The following is a 19,378-nucleotide window of genomic DNA, read 5'->3' as shown; positions in this document are numbered from 1 at the left end:
AGGGTTGGGGCGGTATGGGTGGGGGGTGCAGGGGGAGGGGGGTTCAGGGGGAGGGGGGGGTCAGGGGAGGGTTGGGGCGGTGTGGGGGGGTTCAGGGGAAGTGGGGGCTCAGAGGGAGTGGGGCTCAGGGGGAGGGGGTTCAGGGGGAGGGGGGGCAGGGGGAGGGGGGGCAGGGGGAGGGGGCAGGGGGAGGGTTGGGCGGTGTGGGGGGGGGGGTGCAAGGGGAGTGGGGATGCAGGGGAGTGGGGGGCAGGGGGAGGGGGGGCAGGGGAGGGGGGGCAGGGGGAGGGGGGGCAGGGGGAGTGGGGGCTCAGGGGGAGGGGGTTCAGGGGGAGGGGGTGCAGGGGGAGGGGGGGTCAGGGGGACGGAGCGCTGCAATGTTGGAGATTATTTGAGGTTATTGAGGCTGAGTTATGTGAATCACATAGTGGGTTTGGATGAAGATGATCCTTTGGACCATCGGATCTCATTTCTCCACAATGTTCACTCGAATAACCCTCAGCATTGCATTGAGCTGCTTTTTAAATCAGTCCCAGCGTCCTGTCCTCACCCCCGGCCCCCCCTTCCTGGCCACCATGTTCCAGTTGCTAATTCCCTCTGTGTAACCACAAAGATGTACCGTTTGCCTCGGGTCCACACGATGATTCGCACACAGACTGATGAAGACATTAATGTTCCAAAGACTTCCCACTGCCATCAGCCTAGGATGAGACACAGAAAATCATTCACACAGCCTCACACGTGCAATAAAAATAACAATAATTAACAAAATAAACAAAAATAACATTAAATATAACAAATCATAGAAATTAATAATTGCAGGTAAATAAAGAAACAAAATTAATTAAATGAGTACTTCAACATTTGGGATATGTGGCAACAACAACAACAAAATTGTTTCCTTGTTCCACATTCCTGACAATATCCCTCAAGAAAGAAAACGATAATAAATTGGTCACTTCAATCAACGACTGTGTGTGGGACGCTGCTGTGCCCAATTGGCTGCTGCGTTTCACCCGCAAATATACAGTCAATTCATTTTACAGTGTATTCTGTGAAGCGCTTTGAGACGTCGAGAAGACGTGAACAGCGCTGTATCCAAATGCAAGGATTGTTCTGTTATTTATTATAAAATTCTAGTTGTATAGCGCCTTTCATGTTGGGAGGATGACACGAGGCTTTGGACAGTGTGGACAGCGTATTTGTGCACAGCGATGTCCCTACGAACAGCCGTGGAGTGAGTGACCAATTTTATTTGAGGGATTGTCGGCCAGAACACCAGGAGAGAAACTCCCTTCTCTCTTCCAATAGCTAAGTCTTAAGGCGGGGAATTGAGGATAGATAAAGAGGTGGTGAGGCGGAGGCATTGAGCAGGAGTTGCTGAGAGATGGGGGTGAAATGGCTGAAGGCACCGTCGTCAATGGAGGCAATGGAGGGAGTCGAGGGCACAGTCTTGGCTGATACTCCAGTGCAATGCTGTACGAAGGATAGACTCACCGATGTTCCTGTCATTTGTGCACTCGCAGAGACCATTTCCACTGTGTAGCTTGATCTCACCCCTCTGTTCACTCTGGCAAAGCACCAGCGATATTCCTCCCTCACCTTTAATGAAGAGGAAATGGGGCAGGAAATTATTGTCTTAACCCTTCGTCTTAATGAGAGAAAAGGCTGCAGATTCCTGTAACAGGAGCACGGGCTGAAATTCCACCAATTGGGTGGGGGTTGGGGGGGGGGGTTACAATTTCTATCTGAAAATTCACAAAGTCCCTTTGCCCCATCTGATCTGATCACCTCCAGAACACCCGCCTGACCATCGTCCCCATCACAGCTTCGAGCTGCTTTTTAAATAAGTCTCGGCGTTCTGGTCTCAACCCCAATTCCTGGCCGCCCTGTCCCACTCATTAATTACCCTCTGGGTTAAGAAAACCTTCCTGGTGTCTGTCCTGAATTTGCCCCTTTGCTACTCTAACCTCGTGTCCTCTTGTTCTACTGTCTTGGATCGAAAGGCGAGGACAGAGAGGCTGAAAGCCATCCCGCTGATGGGGGGCTTACCTGCTTGTTCAGAACGCACAGGAAGATGAAGATAAAGACGCCCTGGAAGCTGTTGACGATGGTGAATAAATAAGCCATGACCACCGTTCCCTTCTGGAAGTGAAACACTCCCAGGATCCAGGTACAGCCCAGGACAAACACCTGCCCCACGGCTTTAAACGCCAGCATCCTGCCCAGGAACAAGACAACCGTCAGAGTAAGGCTCACACCAACAAATAACCGGCTCACTCACTGCACGGATGTTTGCACAGACATCGCTGGCTGCCACAGTCACCTACAAACACACAGTAACTGGGCTTTACACTGAACCCTGGGAAGGGTTCTGGGATGTTCTCCCGACATGAAAGGTGTTATACCAAATGTAAGGACTATGATTATTAATGGTCGATACGGCACCTTTCACATCTCAAAGCCAATAACTTCTCACCTCACATGAAGCCTTCCTGTGCTTCCAAGTCATTTGACTGAAAAATAACAATAATAATACTGTACTTGCAATTGGGATACAGCACCTTTCATGTCAGGCGGCCAACAAGAACAACTTGGATTTATACAGCACCTTTCACGTGGGGTAGTGCTCAACAGTGGTGTAGTTTGACGCTGAGCTGAGGAGAGTACAGGTGACTGAAGGCGACGTCAAAGTGGAAAGAATATTCACCGTAAACATAATAGCCTCTAACATCACGGCAAAGTTAACGGATCAGATGTTAAAGATAGCTGTCCGTCTGCGCAAGTGAATATTAAAGATCCCACAGCGCTATTGGAAAAGACATGGGAGTTTCCCCCTCTCTCTCTCTCTTTCTCTCTCCGGTGTACTTGGCTGACAATCCCCCGGATAAAATGGCCACTCACTTCATGGCTGTTCATGGGATGTCGTTGTGTGCGAATTGGCTGCCGTGTTTGCCAACAAAATACACCGCACGTTACAGGAAAGTCTCCTGCAAAGTTCTTTGCGACATCTGGACGACTTGATAAAGGGCTGTACCAGATGTGAGGATGGCTGTTATAGCGCAAATATTAACTGTATAACAAACCTCTTGTCTTTAATTTTGGACACTTGTGTGTTCAGGCCGGAGAGCTTTTCCCTCAGAGTCCAGAGAGTTCCAATGAAGAGAATGGTGTTAATCTGCAAACGACAGGCAATTTTACTTGTTCAGTCCAAATAATATTACAGAGAAACTGTCATGGAATACTAATAATACTTACAATAGTTATAGAGCCTTATCATGTCATAAACACGACTCAAGGTCATACAGTAAAGTGCGGTGACTGTGTATTTTGAGGGTGAAGGCAGAAGCCAATTTGTGCATTTCCACAAACAGACATGAAGTGAATGACCGGCTTTATGTGGAGGATTGTCAGTCAGGACACTGGGAGAGAGAGAGGGAAACTCCCTTCTCTTTTCCAATCGCATCGTAGGATTTTTAATGTCCACCTGAACAGGGAACAGATGGGGAGTTTGGCTTAACGTCTCATCGGAAAGATGCAGTGCTGATGAGATGAGTCTTTGGCCGAGTTTTTAAAGGTGGGAAGGCAGGGGGCGTCAAGCTCCATCAGGGGCAGAATGGCTGAAAACTCATCGGCCAGTGGTGGGGTGGATTGTGGTGGGGGGGAAACAGACTGAGCAGAGGGAGTTGCTGGAGGTTATAAAGGTTTGGCTGGGGGGAAGGGGAGAAAAAATTGAGAATTATGTGATACATACCAAAATGATTGCAATGACTGGTCCAATGAAGCTCCAGATAAATCCTCTCTGTAACTGCAGCCAACAGCTGTTCACAAAAAGAGATGCAGTTACAGAATCTTACTCCCCCTAATGTGTTAGGCTTTTCTTCTTGGTCAGATGGGTGTCCAAGTTGCAGACACCCATGACCACTGCTTATGAGTATCCAAACCAGACTGGAAGCTCTATGCATTCCACCTGTACATGGACATTCCTTTGTCTGGGATTGAATGCGTACCCTCTCGCTCTCCCTTGGGGAATGCGTCCTGTTTACCTAATTTCAGAGATTATTTGGCTCAGGTTGTCAAGAGCCAAGGCTTGGGGAGCCCAGAGGGTCCATTGGGGTAACTGCTGGAGTCTAACCAGTTAAAACCATATAACTTGCCATGGGGAGCACTGTTGGCAAGGTTCCCACTCCGTGTCCAGCTCGGACCACTTTAGTGCCAGTTCAGCTCCAAGGAGACAACGCTTATCTCTCTCCCCACTCCCCGCACCAAGGAGAATAATCACTACTTTATTGGTCATTTGATATCCAACAAGTGCGGGTTTGAGATGGCACTGGATGGATAGCAGGTACCAGGAAGACCCCGCGAGCTTTCTGGTGGACAGCACAGGAATGAATGTGTGGGAGCATTGCCACCATCTTCCTCCCCACAGCTCGGACACACATCTCTTCCCACTGAGCGATGGTTCCACAAGTGGGAGTTGCGGAGATTCAGCAGCTGTTGCTTTTCTCTCTGCAAACTGATGTAGCAGATGGGACCCAGGTTTAAATAATAGGGTCAAAACAATACCATATAATTTACATTTCCTCCGCGCTTTTCACATCGGAAGGACATCTCAAAGCACTTCATAGCATATCCTTTAAAGTGCAGTGACTGTGTATTTTGTGGACAGCCAATTTTGCACACAGCAAAGCCCCAGAAACAGCCATGAAGTGAGTGATCAATTTTATCTGAGGGATTGTAGGCCGGAGAGTGAAACTCCCTTCTCTTCTCTAATAATGTCATAGGATCTTAATGTTTCAGAGCCTTGGGACTTCGTCCTGACGTGAAAGGTAGTCTATAAATGTCATTTTATTGTTGTTGTCATCTCCCTGAACAGGTACAGACGAGAGCTCAGTTTAACGGTTCATCTAAAGGAAGTTGTCTCTAACAATGCAGCACAATCCCAGCACTGAATTGAAGCATCAGCTTCGACTATACAAGTCCCAAGATGAGACTTGAGCGCACAACCTTCTGAGTTACCGACTGAGACAGACTGACACCCCTCATGTATTGTGTTGTTGCCCATCAGAGGTCGGAAGCCGAGCTACAGACTTACAATCGCGGTGACCCAAACCCCCCGGGGTTCACAGCCGCAGAAATGCCCACAATGATGGCAGGAATTCCGTAACCAAAGGCGTAGAGACCCATCTCTCTCAGTCTGGAGCTGTGGGAAGCTTTCATTCTGCTGAGGTTTTTAACCAGGAGGAATAGCTGCAGCCCATCCAGGAACATCCAAGTGAAAGCCGCGAGGAACAGGTAGTGCAAGGCTCCGGCAATGATCGCACAGCTGATCTGAAAGGGAACTTCGTATATCACTGATCCCTGGTGCGATTCTGTTGATCAGAGCTTTTTATTAAAACCCAAACAAAACCACACATTCACCCATTCCTAATGCCATATTTCTGAACACACGCACAGCCGTGTTCCTCAACACGCACAAACACACATCCTGAACACACACAAAGATGCGTTAAAGAACTCTGAGCCACAACCCCACACGAAGGGAGCAATTTAACTGCAAGTCGCTCGTGTCCTTTACCATGAACACACACACGTACCTTGTTGCTAGTCCGGGTTATTCCTGTTACAAACAGAAGCTCTGCCAGGAACAGGCTCACAGACAGGTTCAGATAGATTGTGCGGGTTTCCCTCTGAAGCGTTCGGCAGAAGAGGAAGGTGAGGATGCAGATTGTGAGACACACGAGCGAGGCAATAATCCCAACCTGAGTGATGATGTGTAGGGCAGGCCCGGCCTGCGACAGAGAGACAACACGTCTCATTACAGTCACACAGAGACAACACGTCTCATTACAATCGCACAGAGACAACACGTCTCACTACAGTCACACAGACAACACGTCTCATTACAGTCACACGTTCGCCCACAAATATACAGTCAATTCACTATACAGTGTGTTCTGTGAAGCGCTTTGGGACATCCTCCCGACGTGAAAAGCACTATATCAAATGCAATGATTATTATTATAATAACACGTCTCATTACAATTGCACAGACAACATGTCTCATAACAGTCACAGAGAGACAACACGTCTCTTTACAGTCACACATATGACAAGAGACAAGAACAGCACGGCTACACTTCAATGCTGAAAGGACTGCAACAGCACGGAAAAATTAGTTGCCCTCTTAAAGAACAGCACGGCCAAAAGGAGTCCTCCCACAGGAGTCCTCCATAGACAAAGATGAAATGTTTGTCTGTGTGTCAATCTACATTCCACATCCAATCCTTTGGTTGCAAGCCGAGCTGCAACGAGTATACAATAATCCTTGCATTTGACATAATATAATAACATTGAGCCTTATCAAGTCTTCGAGACGTCTCAAAGCACTTCACAGATTATGCTGTAAAGTGTAGTGACTGTATATTTTGTGGGTGAAACAGGGCAGCCAATTGAATAAAATATTGAATGTATTATATATTAAATAGATAACAAATAATTTATTGTACAATTCGTTGACATAAATTGTTATTATCTGTAGCCATGAATAGGTTTACATTGAAGTTGATTGCTCCCTGATGCCAATACTCACAATACTGCAATACACTGCAATATGTAACAGCCTCTGTCACAGTCTCTCTCTCTCTCTCTCTCTCTCGGGAGTCCAGGTCCTGACCCTGGACAGTCCGCAGTATCCCAGGGCATTGCTGATGACAGACTGGCGCAGCTTATCAGCAGGATTTGGAAGGGCAGAACAGACGTGGGGGTCAGGGATTCTTAGGGATCAGGGAATTAATACAACCATATTGTTGAGACGTCAAAATGCTTCACAGGACCTACTGTGAAGTGCAGTGACTGTTTTATTTGCCAAAGACAGCAGCCAATACTATGTATGCACAACAACATCCTGCAAACCGCCACGAACAACAACAACAATTCTGGGATGAGATGTACGAATGCGGTGCCTTACCTCTACGTCAAAGGGAGTCATGAGAATGGCGAAGCTGGCCAACTGAGAACAGCCGCACGAGGTGTGTTCTTCAGTGGAGGTTATCACGTGGCAGCCCGTCACAGACCAGCCCTGTCTCTCGGACGTGTGCTTCCACATAGCACACCGTGGCTTTTTGTTTGCGTCCATTTTCTTTCTCAAAGAGAAACAGACAATAATAATTATTATTAATGATAATAATGCTTGCAATTGATACAATATCTCAAGTTGGGAGGACCTCCCAAAGAGCTTCACAGGATCTACTGCATAGTGTAATGACGGTGCTTTGTAGGCGAACATGGCACCCAATTTACACACAGGGACATCTCGCAAACAGCCGGGGAGTGAGTAACCGATTTGACTGTAGGACTGTTGGCCAGGACACAGGGACAAACTCCCATCCCTTTTCAAATAGCTCCAGGAATGGGCACAGTCATCTCATCCGAAAAACAGCACCTCTAACAATGCGGCACCGCCCCAGCACTGCATTGGAATATTTGCCTGGACTATCAGGTAGCACCTGAAGACCTTCGTCTTTGACCGTACCTACAGTCATCTTCCGTCTCCCCAAATTGGCATCACTGTTAAGCGCTCCGAGATGCTACCCCCACATAAAAGACGTTGAGTAAATGCAAGTTATCGTTGCCCAAAACTGACCTTTTTGTGCTTCAAGGTAAAATTCATGAGTTCCATGTGATCAGAAATGTTCTTCTTGCTTGTGATTGTGACTACTTTTGAGTTTAGCTGATAATCTGCCAACACTTTATTCTCTTCATCATCAAAGTACCCATCCAGAATGGTTTCCATGTTGCTGTAGGCAAGGAACCCAACAACAGGTTTGTCTGTCAAGAAGAGGTTTACATTGAAAGAGCTGCCAATAACAACATCTAGTCTTTGGGAGCAGGGAAGCTTCTCACTTGTTTGGTGTAAACCCTACAAGCCAAAGCCCTAATGGGTAGGATGGTTCTGGCTGGACAAGCAGTGGGAAAATTGCCAGACAGTGCTCTCAATGGCAAGCTATGTGGTTTCAGCTAAACCCCTTCAACTCCAAATGACTTCTCCTTGTATATCCTCCTTAAGGGATGGGTTAATGGGGTTTTGTACCTGAACTCAGAATATCAGAATTGAGTCCATCCTATGTGACAATCTTTCCCTCTTTGTCTCTCTTGGGAATCCAATTCTCTTGGTAATCCAATGTGTCAATGTGCTTCACTATCCTGGCTGGGTACCCGAGCTAGGGGTGGGCACGAGGGGTTTGGGGAGGAGAGGGGAAAGACGATTGAATGTGTGATCAAAGAGGAAGGTCTTGAGAGAGACCTTGAATGAGGTGAAGGAGGGAGTGAGGAAGACAGAGGGAGTCCGGGTTGGAGTTCCAGTGAGTGGAAACAGAATGGCTGAAAACCTGACAGCTGACGGTGGGGCTGGTTGGGTGGGGAACACGAAGCGGCCGGTGCCCGCTGAGAGAAGGGTACGGGCAGGTCAGCATTTGAAGGGGGTTGCAGAGGTGTGTGAGTTGGTGGGGGGGAGATTGATGGAGGGATTTAAAGACAAGAAGGAGGATATTGAACTTGATCCATGGGGTGTTGGGGCAGTCAGTGGAGCCAAGCGACGATGGGGGTGACAGGGGACATGGGCTCTAGAGTTCTGGATGGTGTGTAGTTTGGGTAAAAGAGAGCTGGGCAGTGTGGCAAAGAGAGCATTAGTATAATTAAGCCATAGAAACATTACCAGATTGGTTCTCTGCAGTTACAATCCTCCAATAAGTGTTCAATGTGTTGTCAGTCATGTCTAATGCCAGCGTATCATTCAGAGAGACATTCTCTGGAGCAACATGCACTTCAATATCTGGTAAATTAAACAGAAAATGGGGGTCAATGTAGCTTTCTCCTTGTCAACACTGTAATCCCCCCACCAGCCTGTCTCAGTGGTACCACTCTCGCCTCACCGTCATTAGGTTTGTCAGTCCAAGCTTCTATTTGGGAACTTGGAGTCACATAGACTAAGCTGACATTGGCTGCTGTGCGAACCCACAAAATACACAGTTGCTACACTTTACAGTATATCCTGTGAAGCGCTTTGGGACATCCTCCCCTTGTGAAAAGCACAATAAGAAATATAAGGATCATTGAAACAATAACATGTGTTTATACAGTGCCCTTTGGAAGGTAGCGTCTCAGAGTGCTTATAGTGTACAGGGGAAGAAGGTTAAGCCAGAAATATGGGGGAAAGCCATTTTGTCTGTCTTAAGAGGTGTCCGCGGTTAAGCCAAAATACTATTCCTGCCCACCAGATGGGAGGCAGTGGTGCCACATAATAATATGCAATAATCTTGATTCATTCGAAGCAATGTTCACTAACCAAACAGACATCAGGTATTTTAACTTGAAATATCGTCACAGATTTATCCAGTAAAAATCTAGTAAGCTTTGCTTGGTTACAACATTCCCACCCAGAGAGGAGTGAGGGCGGTGCCTCCTCCCTCCCATTACCATTGGTGTCAGGAAGGGGAACCATTAGCGGTGCCTCCGAGGTGATAGACAGCCTTGAGGCCGCTCGTGAGCGGATGGGTTCCACCCATTCACAGGCAGCTCCGGCTGTCAATCAATCACTCCTCCCATTCCCTCCCTTGTTTATTCCCCGTCCCTCTTCCCCCGCCCTGATTGACAGCCCGACTTGTGACTGGCTGGAGTCCGCTGTCAATCAATCACAATTGGACTCGTCCCATCTCCCTCCTGGAACCACTCGAGACACAGAAGGCATTCAGCAGTGACCAGCGTGGTATTTTGACCGGATTAACTGGATTTCTGTCTGAATCTACCGGTGTAGATAGGAATACAAATGAATCAGGGCCGGGCGTGTGTTCTATCTGATCGGCATCCGGCTGAAGCAATTCCATAGTATATTGTAGAGCGCAGAGACTGTGTGTATTTACCTATATATTGGGATGTTACTGACACTCTTCCATTGGATGCATTGAAAGTCTCCAACACGTAGTTTGCCACTGTGTCCAGCAATGATGAAGCTGCCCTGTGTCTGTCTCTGCGATCTATTTGCTCCCACTGCTTCGTGTTGCTCACAATGCTGTCTACCAACTTCACAACACCCTGTGGGTACAACACAATACAAAGTTACATTTGTATGGAGCCTTTCACTTTGGGAGGATGTCCCAAGATGCTGGACAGTCAGGGATTTGGACCCAAGCGGGGTGGGGCGCGGTTGGGGTAAGGGAGGTTGGAGCGCATGGACGGTGACTGAAGGCACGGTTGAAGAGGAGGGTCTTGAGACTTGCCTTGAAGGTGGCAATGGAGGTACTGAGGCAAAGGGTCTGTGGCATGGGGTTCCAGAGGTTGGGGGTTGAGAGGCTGAAGGCCTGACCGCCGATGGTGGGGCTGGCCGGGCGGGGGACGTGGAGCAGGCCGGAGACTGCTGAGCGGAGGAAGCGGTTAGCAGGTCCCAGAGGTAGGAAGGGGCAAAGCGACGGAGGGCCTTATAGGCAAGGACAAGGATTTTGAACTCTATCTTCTGAGGGATGCGGAACCAGGAGAGCCGAGAGCGGGTGGGGTGATGTGGTCATGGCATCTGGTGTGGGAGAGGACATGAGCTGCAGAGGTCTGGGACATCCTCCCAACATTTTGTTGTTGTTGTTGGATGATCTGCAGCAGTGTGGAGAGGTCCCGATGCCATGGTGAGTGTGGAGAGCACCTGATGCCATGCTCAGTGAGGAGCACTCCTGATGCCATGCTGAGTGTGGAGCACTCCTGATGCCATGCTGAGTGAGGAGCACTCCTGATGCCATGCTGAGTGTGGAGCACTCCTGATGCCATGCTGAGTGCGGAGCACTCCTGATGCCATGCTGAGTGCGGAGCACTCCTGATGCCATGCTGAGTGCGGAGCACTCCTGATGCCATGCTGAGTGTGGAGCACTCCTGATGCCATGCTGAGTGTGGAGCACTCCTGATGCCATACTGAGTGTGGAGCACCCTGATGCCATGCTCAGTGTGGAGCACTCCTGATGCCATGCCGAGTGCGGAGCACTCCTGATGTTGTGTGTGTGTGAGTGTGTGTCCGCTCTGAGTTTGTGAGTATCTGAGTGTGTGTTTCTCCTCTGTATGTGTGTGTTTGTGTGTTTGTATATATTTCTGAGTGTGTGTGTGTGTGTCTCTGTGTGTGCGTTTGTCTGTCTTTGATTGTGTGTATGTGTTTATGTCTGTCTCTGAGTGTGTGTATGTGTGTGTGTCTGTCTCTCTGTTTGTATATGTCTCTCTCTCTCTCTCACGCACACACTCTCTCTCTTCCTCGTTTTCTCTCTCTCTCTCTCTCTCTGTGTGGTGATGGGTCCTGAGAGACAGCAGGTTCCGGCCTCCTGGAGCCCCGCAGTTGTTCTGGGGTTTTTGTTAAAGAAAACTTTAATCTTTTTTTTTGCAGCAATAACAATGGGTTATTTCTTCATGTTCAGTTTTTATCAATAAAGTGAAAAAAATGTACGTTTGGCTGTAAAATGTACCCCTCAATGGCACCAACCACCACTGCAATTTTTCCGCAGAGCGCATGAAATTTCTCCACAATTTTTGGGAAACGTTTCCGCAATTTTCTATTTTCCCTGCTCATAACTTACCGATAATGATTGAGAATTGTTCCCCAGCAGATTGTAGATGTTCAGAGTAGTCAAGTCAAAGAAGCTCTTCAAATCGATTTCTGAAATTCAAATAATAAATATCGTAACTTGGATCCTTTCTTCCAACATGTAAAAGCTCATCTGATCTCATGCCTGACCTCTCCGCACCAGCTGCCGTACACACAACAGCCAACAGAGAGTGAGTGGACAACCAGTAGAGAGTTACCCAGTCGGGGTGAGGGAAGGCAGTGAGGTGGGAGGGTGACCGAAGGTACGCCCTCCTACTTCTCTTCATCAATGCACCTCAAAGTGCATCATCTAAATCACTGTAAAGTGCAGCGACTACGTGTTTTGTGGGTGGAAGTCCTACATAGCACCATGGAATGAATGGCCGGTTTTATGCTCGGGATGTTGGCCAGGAAACCGGGAGCGAGAAGCTCCCTTCTCTTTTCCAATTGTGCTGTGGGACCTGTAACATTCACCTGAAAAGGCACAGATGGGGCTTTGGTTTCATCTGAAGGACGAATGGGCTATAGATTAATATTTGCAATTTGTTTTTTCTAATCTATTGTGTCCAATTCATTCCAAATTTTCTCCATCCTCAGAAACACTATTTCAGTGAGTGAGCAGTAAATGTATGGAACAGACACCTTGGGAGTCAGAGCTGCAGAAAGTGTTGATTGTTTCAAAAACAAATGAGATCATAGAATCATAGAATTGTACAGCACAAAAAGAGGCCATTCGGCCCATCGAGTTTGTGCGGCTCTTTGAATAGAGCAATGTAATGTCAGTCCCACTCCCCGACCCTTTCCCCATAACCCGCAAACCCGTCCTCCTCAAATACCCGTCCACCGCATTTTTAAAAGTTGTTATTCAATCGGCCTCGACCGCCCTTTCAGACGATGCGTTCCAGATTCCAACAACTCGCTGCGTGAAAACATTTCTTCTCACCTCCTCTCGGTTTCTTTTAGAAACTATTTTGAATCTGTGACCGCGAGTCACCGACACACCCACCAGTGGAAACAGATTTTCCCTTTCTAACCTATCAAATCCCCTCATGATTTTGAAGACCTCTATTAGGTCCTCGTAACCTTCTCTGCTCCAATGAGACTAATCCCGGCCTCTCTCGCCTTTCCTCATCATCACGGTCCCTCATTCCTGGTCCCATCCTCGTAAATCTCCTCTGCGCCCTTTCCAACGCCTTCACATCCTTCCTATAGTGTGGTGCCCAGAACTGGGCGCAGTATTCTAACTGAGGCCTAACCAGTGTTTATATAGGTTAATCATAACCTCCGGACTCTTGTACTCTATGCCCCTATTTATAAAGCCTAAAATCCCATACGCCCTTTTTACAGCCTTATCTTCCTGTCCTGACACCTTCAAGGATTCATTTACCTGCATCCCCAGGTCTCTGTTCTTTTGTCCCCCTTAAGATTGTATTACCGCCTATATTGCATTCCCTCTTTCTTTCTACCAAAATGCATTACCCGCATTTCTCCACATTGACACTCATCTGCTGTGTCGCCCATTTTACTATCTGTCTCTGTCTTCCTGCAGTCGGCTCCTATCCTTCTCACTGTTTACCCCCTCCCTAAACTTTGTCGTCCGCAAACTTGGAAATGGTACTTGCTATACCCAAGTCCAGATCATTTATGTACATTAAGAAGAGCAGTGGTCCTAATACCGATCCCTGGGGGACACCACTGTACACTTCCCTCCAGTCAGAAAAGCAGCCGTTCACCACAACTCTCTGCTCTCTGTCTCCCGGCCCGTTCTGGATCCGCTGACACTGTCCCTTTTATACCGTGGGCTTCTATCTTTCTTACAAGTCTTTCACGTGGCACTTTGTCAAATGCCTTTTGAAAGTCCATATAAACTACATCAACTGCACTACCTTTATCCACCCTCTCCGTTACCTCATCGAAAAATTCGAAAATTATAGATTTCTGCTTGGAAATAATAGTTGAGGACACAATAAAAAGTTTGGGACACGACCTGTGCATGCGACTGCCAGGATGGTACAAGGTGAACTGGATGGACCTTGGTTTCTTTTGTCCAATAATTCTTATGTTATTACGATTGCAGGTCCAATGATTGCAGGAGATGAAAAGAGATCAGTAAGTGCTTCAGATCAGGATGAATCCAATCTGAGAGACATCTTATTGCAACAAGAAAACCCGAATGACAAAGGATCGTAGCCCCAAAACAAGGACATGAGACGACATCAAGGAAGTGCCCAGGAAGGCCAATCTGAGACCCATCTTATCGTCACCAGTACCAACCTCCACACCCCAATTATCCCAATCCTCGCCAGCCTCCACTGGCTCCCTGGCTTTGAAAGGATTGATTTCAAACTGAACAAACACAAACAGAAGTACAGCGCCACTGCTCTGGGATTGACTGCAACAAAAGCACAAACTACATTAATACAGTGCCTTTCACATCAGGAGGACATCACAAGGTATTGGACAGTCAGGAATTGTGCCTGAGCTGGGGATTGGTATTAGGAGGGGTGGAAGGCAGGGAGGGTCAGGGTAGGAGGGTGACCGAATGCGCTGTCAAAGAGGAGCATCTTGACTCATTCCTTGAAGCAGACGGGGAGGGAGTGAGGCGACGGGACTGAGGAATGGAATTCCAAAGGATGGAATTCCAAAGGATGGGAGCAGAATTCCAACAGAAGCACAGCGCCATTGCTCTGAGATTGACGAGAGGGCAAGTCAAGCCTTTACCTTCAGAGTGATTGGTTGTGTTGTTGGGGAGGCAGAACCTGGATCAAACGTGCAGTGGAAACTTCCCTCCGTATTGTGACAAGTTTCGTTGGAGCCACATGGGCTGCTTTCACACTCGTCGCGATCTGTAATAAGAAAATCCTAGTAATTGTTTTCTGTGTGAAAACAGCCACAGTTTCAGGGAACGTGGACTTTCTGTGATAAGATCAAAAGATGGGTATAACATGGACTATAGCTTTGGTAATTGTATGATGACGCCATCTCCACCCTGGACTTCCTTCAACTTCCTCCCTCCCTCACATCATTTAAGATCTGTCTCAATGACTTCCTCTTTGACCACACACACAAGATCACAAGATGGGTTTCGGTGAAGACAACCCTTCAGCCCATCTGATCTCATCATCTCTACAACATTCGTTCAACCATCCACCCATTAACAGCCTCCGCAGGAATGGGGAACCTTAGCTATGAGGACAGGCTGGAGACGTTATGACTTTTCCCATTAGAGCAACGAACGTTACTTGGGGACCTGATATAAGTCTTCAAGATCATGAAAGGTTTCGACAGGCGAGATAGGGAAAAGCTGTTTCCGCTGTAGGTGTGTCTGTGACTCGTGGTCACAGTCTTAAGATATCTACCAAAAGAAGCAGAGAGGAGGTTAGAAGAAATGTTTTCACTCAGCGAGTTGTTGGAATTTGGAATGATCCGCTCGAAAGGGCAGAGAAGTCCGATTCGATAACAGCTTTTAAGAGAGAACTGGACAGGTATCCGGGGAAGACGGGTTTGTGGGGTTATGGGGAGAAAGCTGGTGATTGGGGTTTGTGAAAGTGACGCTCTGTCAAAGAGCCACACAGACTCGATGGGCCGAATGGCCTCCTTCTGTGCCGTAACATTCTATGAATCTATGAATCTATGAAAAAAGAGGTTTCTGCAATGAGTCGAGCATCCAGGTGTTATGATTAAAATATATGCTGTATAATCTCACAGCAGTTAAAGTAGTTCCATGAGTAAATGCAATCAAAGCAGATGTAAGATGTTAATTGTAAAAGCTGTTATCACTCTTATGAGACAGTTTGCAGGCAGAACCAAGTCTGAACAACAGAACCAAGGTCACGGTGCGGAGTGCGAAGCAGAAGGATGAGTGGGAAACAGGAAGCGGTTGTGTTGCTGTTACTCATGTTGCCCGGCAGGGAAACTGACTTATGAGCTTTTTGTATTAAACAGAATTAGACTTTAGTTTTGTCTAGTCTGAATTCTTTACACAGGCCTCAGTCAGCCTTCCTGACAAATGATCCAAGGCATCAATACCAATTTGGTAAAGAAATACTTCCTGGTGCCCGCCCTGCCCAACGCAACCCTGAAGCTGCGCCAGCTTGTCCTGCTGCCTCGGTGCAATGGAAAGTATTGTTCTGGGTTTACTGTCTGAATCCCATGAAAATTCTTGTACATCTCTACATGGCCAACTCTAAGACATCTTCTTTTAAGCCGAAAGAGTCTCCAGCTTCTCTAAACATTGTCGAACAGCAACAACAACAATTTGCATTGAAACATTACATTTCAGGTAGGGATGACATCCCAAGGCGCTGTATAGTTTGTAACTGAGCTACAGACTGGTGTCAAGAGGGTGAAGGTGGAAGGCTGACCAAAGGCCTGGTTAAAGAGTAGGGTCTTGAGATGGGCGTTGAAGGAGTCAACGGAAGGAGAGAGAATGAGGGGCTCTGGGATGGGCTGAAGGCCTGACCGTCAATGGTGGTGTGGGCACGGCGGGGACGTGGAGCAGGCCAGTGGCCGCTGAGCAGAGGGAGCGGACAGTTTGGTATGGTTCTCGGAGGTCACAGAGGTGGAGCAGAGCAATGCCGTGGATGGCTTTAAAGGTGAGGACAAGGATCTTGAACTCGATCCTCTGGGGGATGGGGAGCCAGTGAAGCCTGGTGAGGATCGGGGTGATCGGTCCATGGAGCCTAGTGTTGAGAGGGAAATGCACACCTGGGGGTCGACTTTGTATTATGAATTCTTCTTCTTAATAATGATATTAATCCTTACATTTTGAGGATTTGCTGTAAAGTGCAGTGACTGTGTTTTGTGAGAAAAGACAGCAGCCAATTTTGCACACAGTCATGTCACACAGAGAGCCATGGAGTTAGTGACTAATTGTGTCTGGGGGATTGTCGGCCATGACACTGGGAGAGAGAAACTTCCTTCTCTCGGATTAATGTCTCATCCAAAGGACGGCCGGCAGTGTACAGTGCATTGCTGCAACAAGAACGATTTCATCTTATTGTTTAGCAACCAGGGGTCAAAAGCCTTCAATAGCCACACTCAAAGCCAAACAACACCAACGTGCATTTATACACTGCCCCTCACACAGTGTAGCTCCCAGAGCACAAACAGTGCATGGAATGGTCTCCACAGGGATACGAGCCGGGCACATGCCGAGGAAGGCGACTGCAGGACATGAAGAAGGAGCAGGGAATGGGGATATGGGTGGATGGTTTGTTGGAGGAGCAAACACTGGCACAAACAATGGGCCAAAAGGCCTCCGACTGTGTTGCCCATTTCCATGGATGGGACAGATATGGAGCAACGACAGCAGATGTCAAGGAAGATCGAAGCCAAACAGAAGCGCAGTTCCATCGCTGTGGGATTGTCTGAGAGGGACAGTCAAGTCTTTACCTTTACAGTCAGTGATGGTGTTGAAAGAACCTTCTCCGGGGCCGGAGACAAACCCTTTGTCACATACACACTGGAAACCTCCCTCTGTGTTGTCACAAGTTGCGTTGGAGCCACACGGGCTGGACTGACACTCATTGATATCTGTAATAAAAACATCTGATGAGAAAGGATCACAACAACAACACCAGCAACTTGGATTTATGTAGTGCCCTCCACGGCATATGGCGTCTCAGAGCGCTTCACAGTAACAGGTCCTGGGGCCGAGCCAGGGTGAGGGGGAGGAGCCAGGGGGAGGGGCCAGGGGTGGGGGAGGAGCCAGGGGAGGGGCCATGGGGGTGGGGGAGGAGCCAGGGGAGGGGCCATGGGGAGGGGGAGGAGCCAGGGGGAGGGGGAGGAGCCATGGGGAGGGGGAGGAGCCAGGGGGAGGAGGAGGAGCCGGGGAGGGGGAGGAGCCAGGGGAGGGGGAGGGGCCAGGGGTTGGGGGAGGGGCCAGGGGAGGGGGAGGGGAAGGTGACCAAAGGTGTGGAAGAAAATAAAGGTCTTCAGCAGAGACCTGACAGTAGGAGGAGAAGGGGCGAAGCGAAGGGGGAGAGTGAGTCCCAGAGCCTCGGGACACAGTGACTGAAGGCACAGCCGCTGAAATAAGCTCAGGAACGGGAACTGATAAAAATACAATTTTGTTTCTATTGCTCCTCTATTTTTTGCTCTCTCTCTCTCTCTTTCCTTCTTTCTCTCTCTCTTTTTCTACCTCTATCTATTTTTTTCCTCTATCTCTCTGTCCTCTAATCCTCTATCTCTCTCGGGGAGTCCTGCAGCTCAGTGGTTAGAGCACTCGCTTTGCAAGTGAGAGACCAGAGTTCAATTCCCGGCAGTCAGGGCCAAACCTCGGGCGAGTTTCCTTACTCCACACAGAGCCTAATAATACTCCCTCCAAAACCAAAACAATAATAAATTGGTCATTTTCAATCCACGACTGTTTGTAGGACATTGCTGTGCGCAATTGGCTGCCGCGTTCGCCCACAAATATACAGTCAATTCAGTTTACAGTCTATTCTGTGAAGCGCTTTGAGACATCTCGAAGATGTGAAAAGCATTATAGTAAATGCAAGGATTATTATTATTATTGTCTTCCTCTCAGGTTCTTTCTTGCCCTTTCTATCTTTGTATATCCCTCCCTCCCTCCCTCCCTCCCTCCCTCACTCACACTCACTCAATCACTCACACACACACACACACACACACACAGAGTATCTCCCAGAGCACAAACAGTGCATGGAATGATCTCCACAGGGATACGAGCCGGGCACATGCCGAGGAAGGCGACTGCAGGACATGAAGAAGGAGCAGGGAATGGGGATATGGGTGGATGGTTTGTTGGAGGAGCAAACACTGGCACAAACAATGGGCCAAAAGGCCTTCTACTGTGTTGCCCATTTCCATGGACGGGACAGATATGGAGCAACGACAACAGATGTCAAGGAAGATCAAAGCCAAACAGAAGCGCAGTGCCATCGCTGTGGGATTGTCTGAGAGGGACAGTCAAGTCTTTACCTTTACAGTAATTGATGGTGTTGAAAGAAGCTGTTCCGGTGTTGGAGACAAACCCTTTGTCACATACACACAGGAAACCTCCCTCTGTGTCGTGACAAGTTGCGTTGGAGCCACATGGGCTGGACTGACACTCATTGATATCTGTAATAAACACATCTGATGAGAAAGGATCCCAACAACAACAACACCAGCAACTTGGATTTATGTAGTGCCCTCCACGGCATATGGCGTCTCAGAGCGCTTCACAGTAACAGGTCCTGGCGCCGAGCCAGGGGGAGGGGCCAGGGAGAGGGGGAGGAGCCATGGTGGAGGGGGAGGAACCAGGGGGAGGAGGAGGAGCCAGGGGGAGGGGGAGGAGCCATGGGGGAGGGGGAGGTGCCGGGGGAGGAGGAGGAGCTAGGGGAGGGGGGGAGCCAGGGGGAGGGGGAGGAGCCAGGGGGAGGGGGAGGGGCCAGGGGGAGGGGAAGTTGACCAAAGGTGTGGACGAAAATAAAGGTCTTCCGCAGAGACCTGACAGTAGGAGGAGAAGGGGCGAAGCGAAGGGGGAGAGTGAGTCCCAGAGCCTCGGGGCACAGTGACTGAAGGCACAGCCGCTGAAATAAGCTCAGGAACGGGAACTGACAAAAATACAATTTTGTTTCTATTGCTGCTCTCTTTTTTGCTCTCTCTTTCCTTCTTCCTCTCTCTCTTTTTCTACCTCTATCTATTTTTTCCTCTATCTCTCTTTCCTCTAATCCTCTATCTCTCTCGGGGAGTACTGTAGCTCAGTGGTTAGAGCACTCGCTTTGCAAGTGAGAGACCAGAGTTCAATTCCCGGCAGGT

General features: G+C 48.4%; 1 protein-coding gene across 1 annotated transcript; it reads right to left on the bottom strand.

Annotated features, from left to right (window-relative positions):
* Positions 1 to 355: 355 nt before the first annotated feature.
* Positions 356 to 11,898, bottom strand: LOC121851088 (adhesion G protein-coupled receptor E1-like). The gene is made up of 13 exons (XM_042344604.1): positions 11,889 to 11,898; positions 11,604 to 11,683; positions 9,921 to 10,092; positions 8,717 to 8,833; positions 7,646 to 7,830; positions 6,971 to 7,141; positions 5,598 to 5,792; positions 5,096 to 5,331; positions 3,755 to 3,821; positions 3,087 to 3,178; positions 2,053 to 2,221; positions 1,498 to 1,602; positions 356 to 701 (listed from the first exon to the last, which is right to left on the bottom strand). The coding sequence occupies exons 1-13, from the start codon at positions 11,896 to 11,898 to the stop codon at positions 669 to 671; spliced, it is 1,632 nt and encodes a 543-aa protein (XP_042200538.1). The 3' UTR covers positions 356 to 668.
* Between the last annotated feature and the right edge of the window lie 7,480 nt (positions 11,899 to 19,378).

The sequence above is a fragment of the Callorhinchus milii genome, unplaced genomic scaffold (assembly GCF_018977255.1).
Source record: "Callorhinchus milii isolate IMCB2004 unplaced genomic scaffold, IMCB_Cmil_1.0 Scaffold29, whole genome shotgun sequence".
In the NCBI taxonomy this organism is placed as follows: domain Eukaryota; kingdom Metazoa; phylum Chordata; class Chondrichthyes; order Chimaeriformes; family Callorhinchidae; genus Callorhinchus; species Callorhinchus milii.
Note: the sequence above shows the minus strand (reverse complement) of the source record. Positions and strands in the feature narration are given on the sequence as shown.

What these genes read in the sequence shown, in the direction of transcription:
- LOC121851088 (XM_042344604.1), bottom strand. An exon ending in AGTAACATCCCAATATATAG is followed by an intron (nt 8,834 to 9,920) that starts GTAAATACACAC and finishes TTAATTTACCAG; the next exon opens with ATATTGAAGTGCATGTTGCT. An exon ending in TTACCTTGAAGCACAAAAAG is followed by an intron (nt 7,142 to 7,645) that starts GTCAGTTTTGGG and finishes TCTTTGAGAAAG; the next exon opens with AAAATGGACGCAAACAAAAA.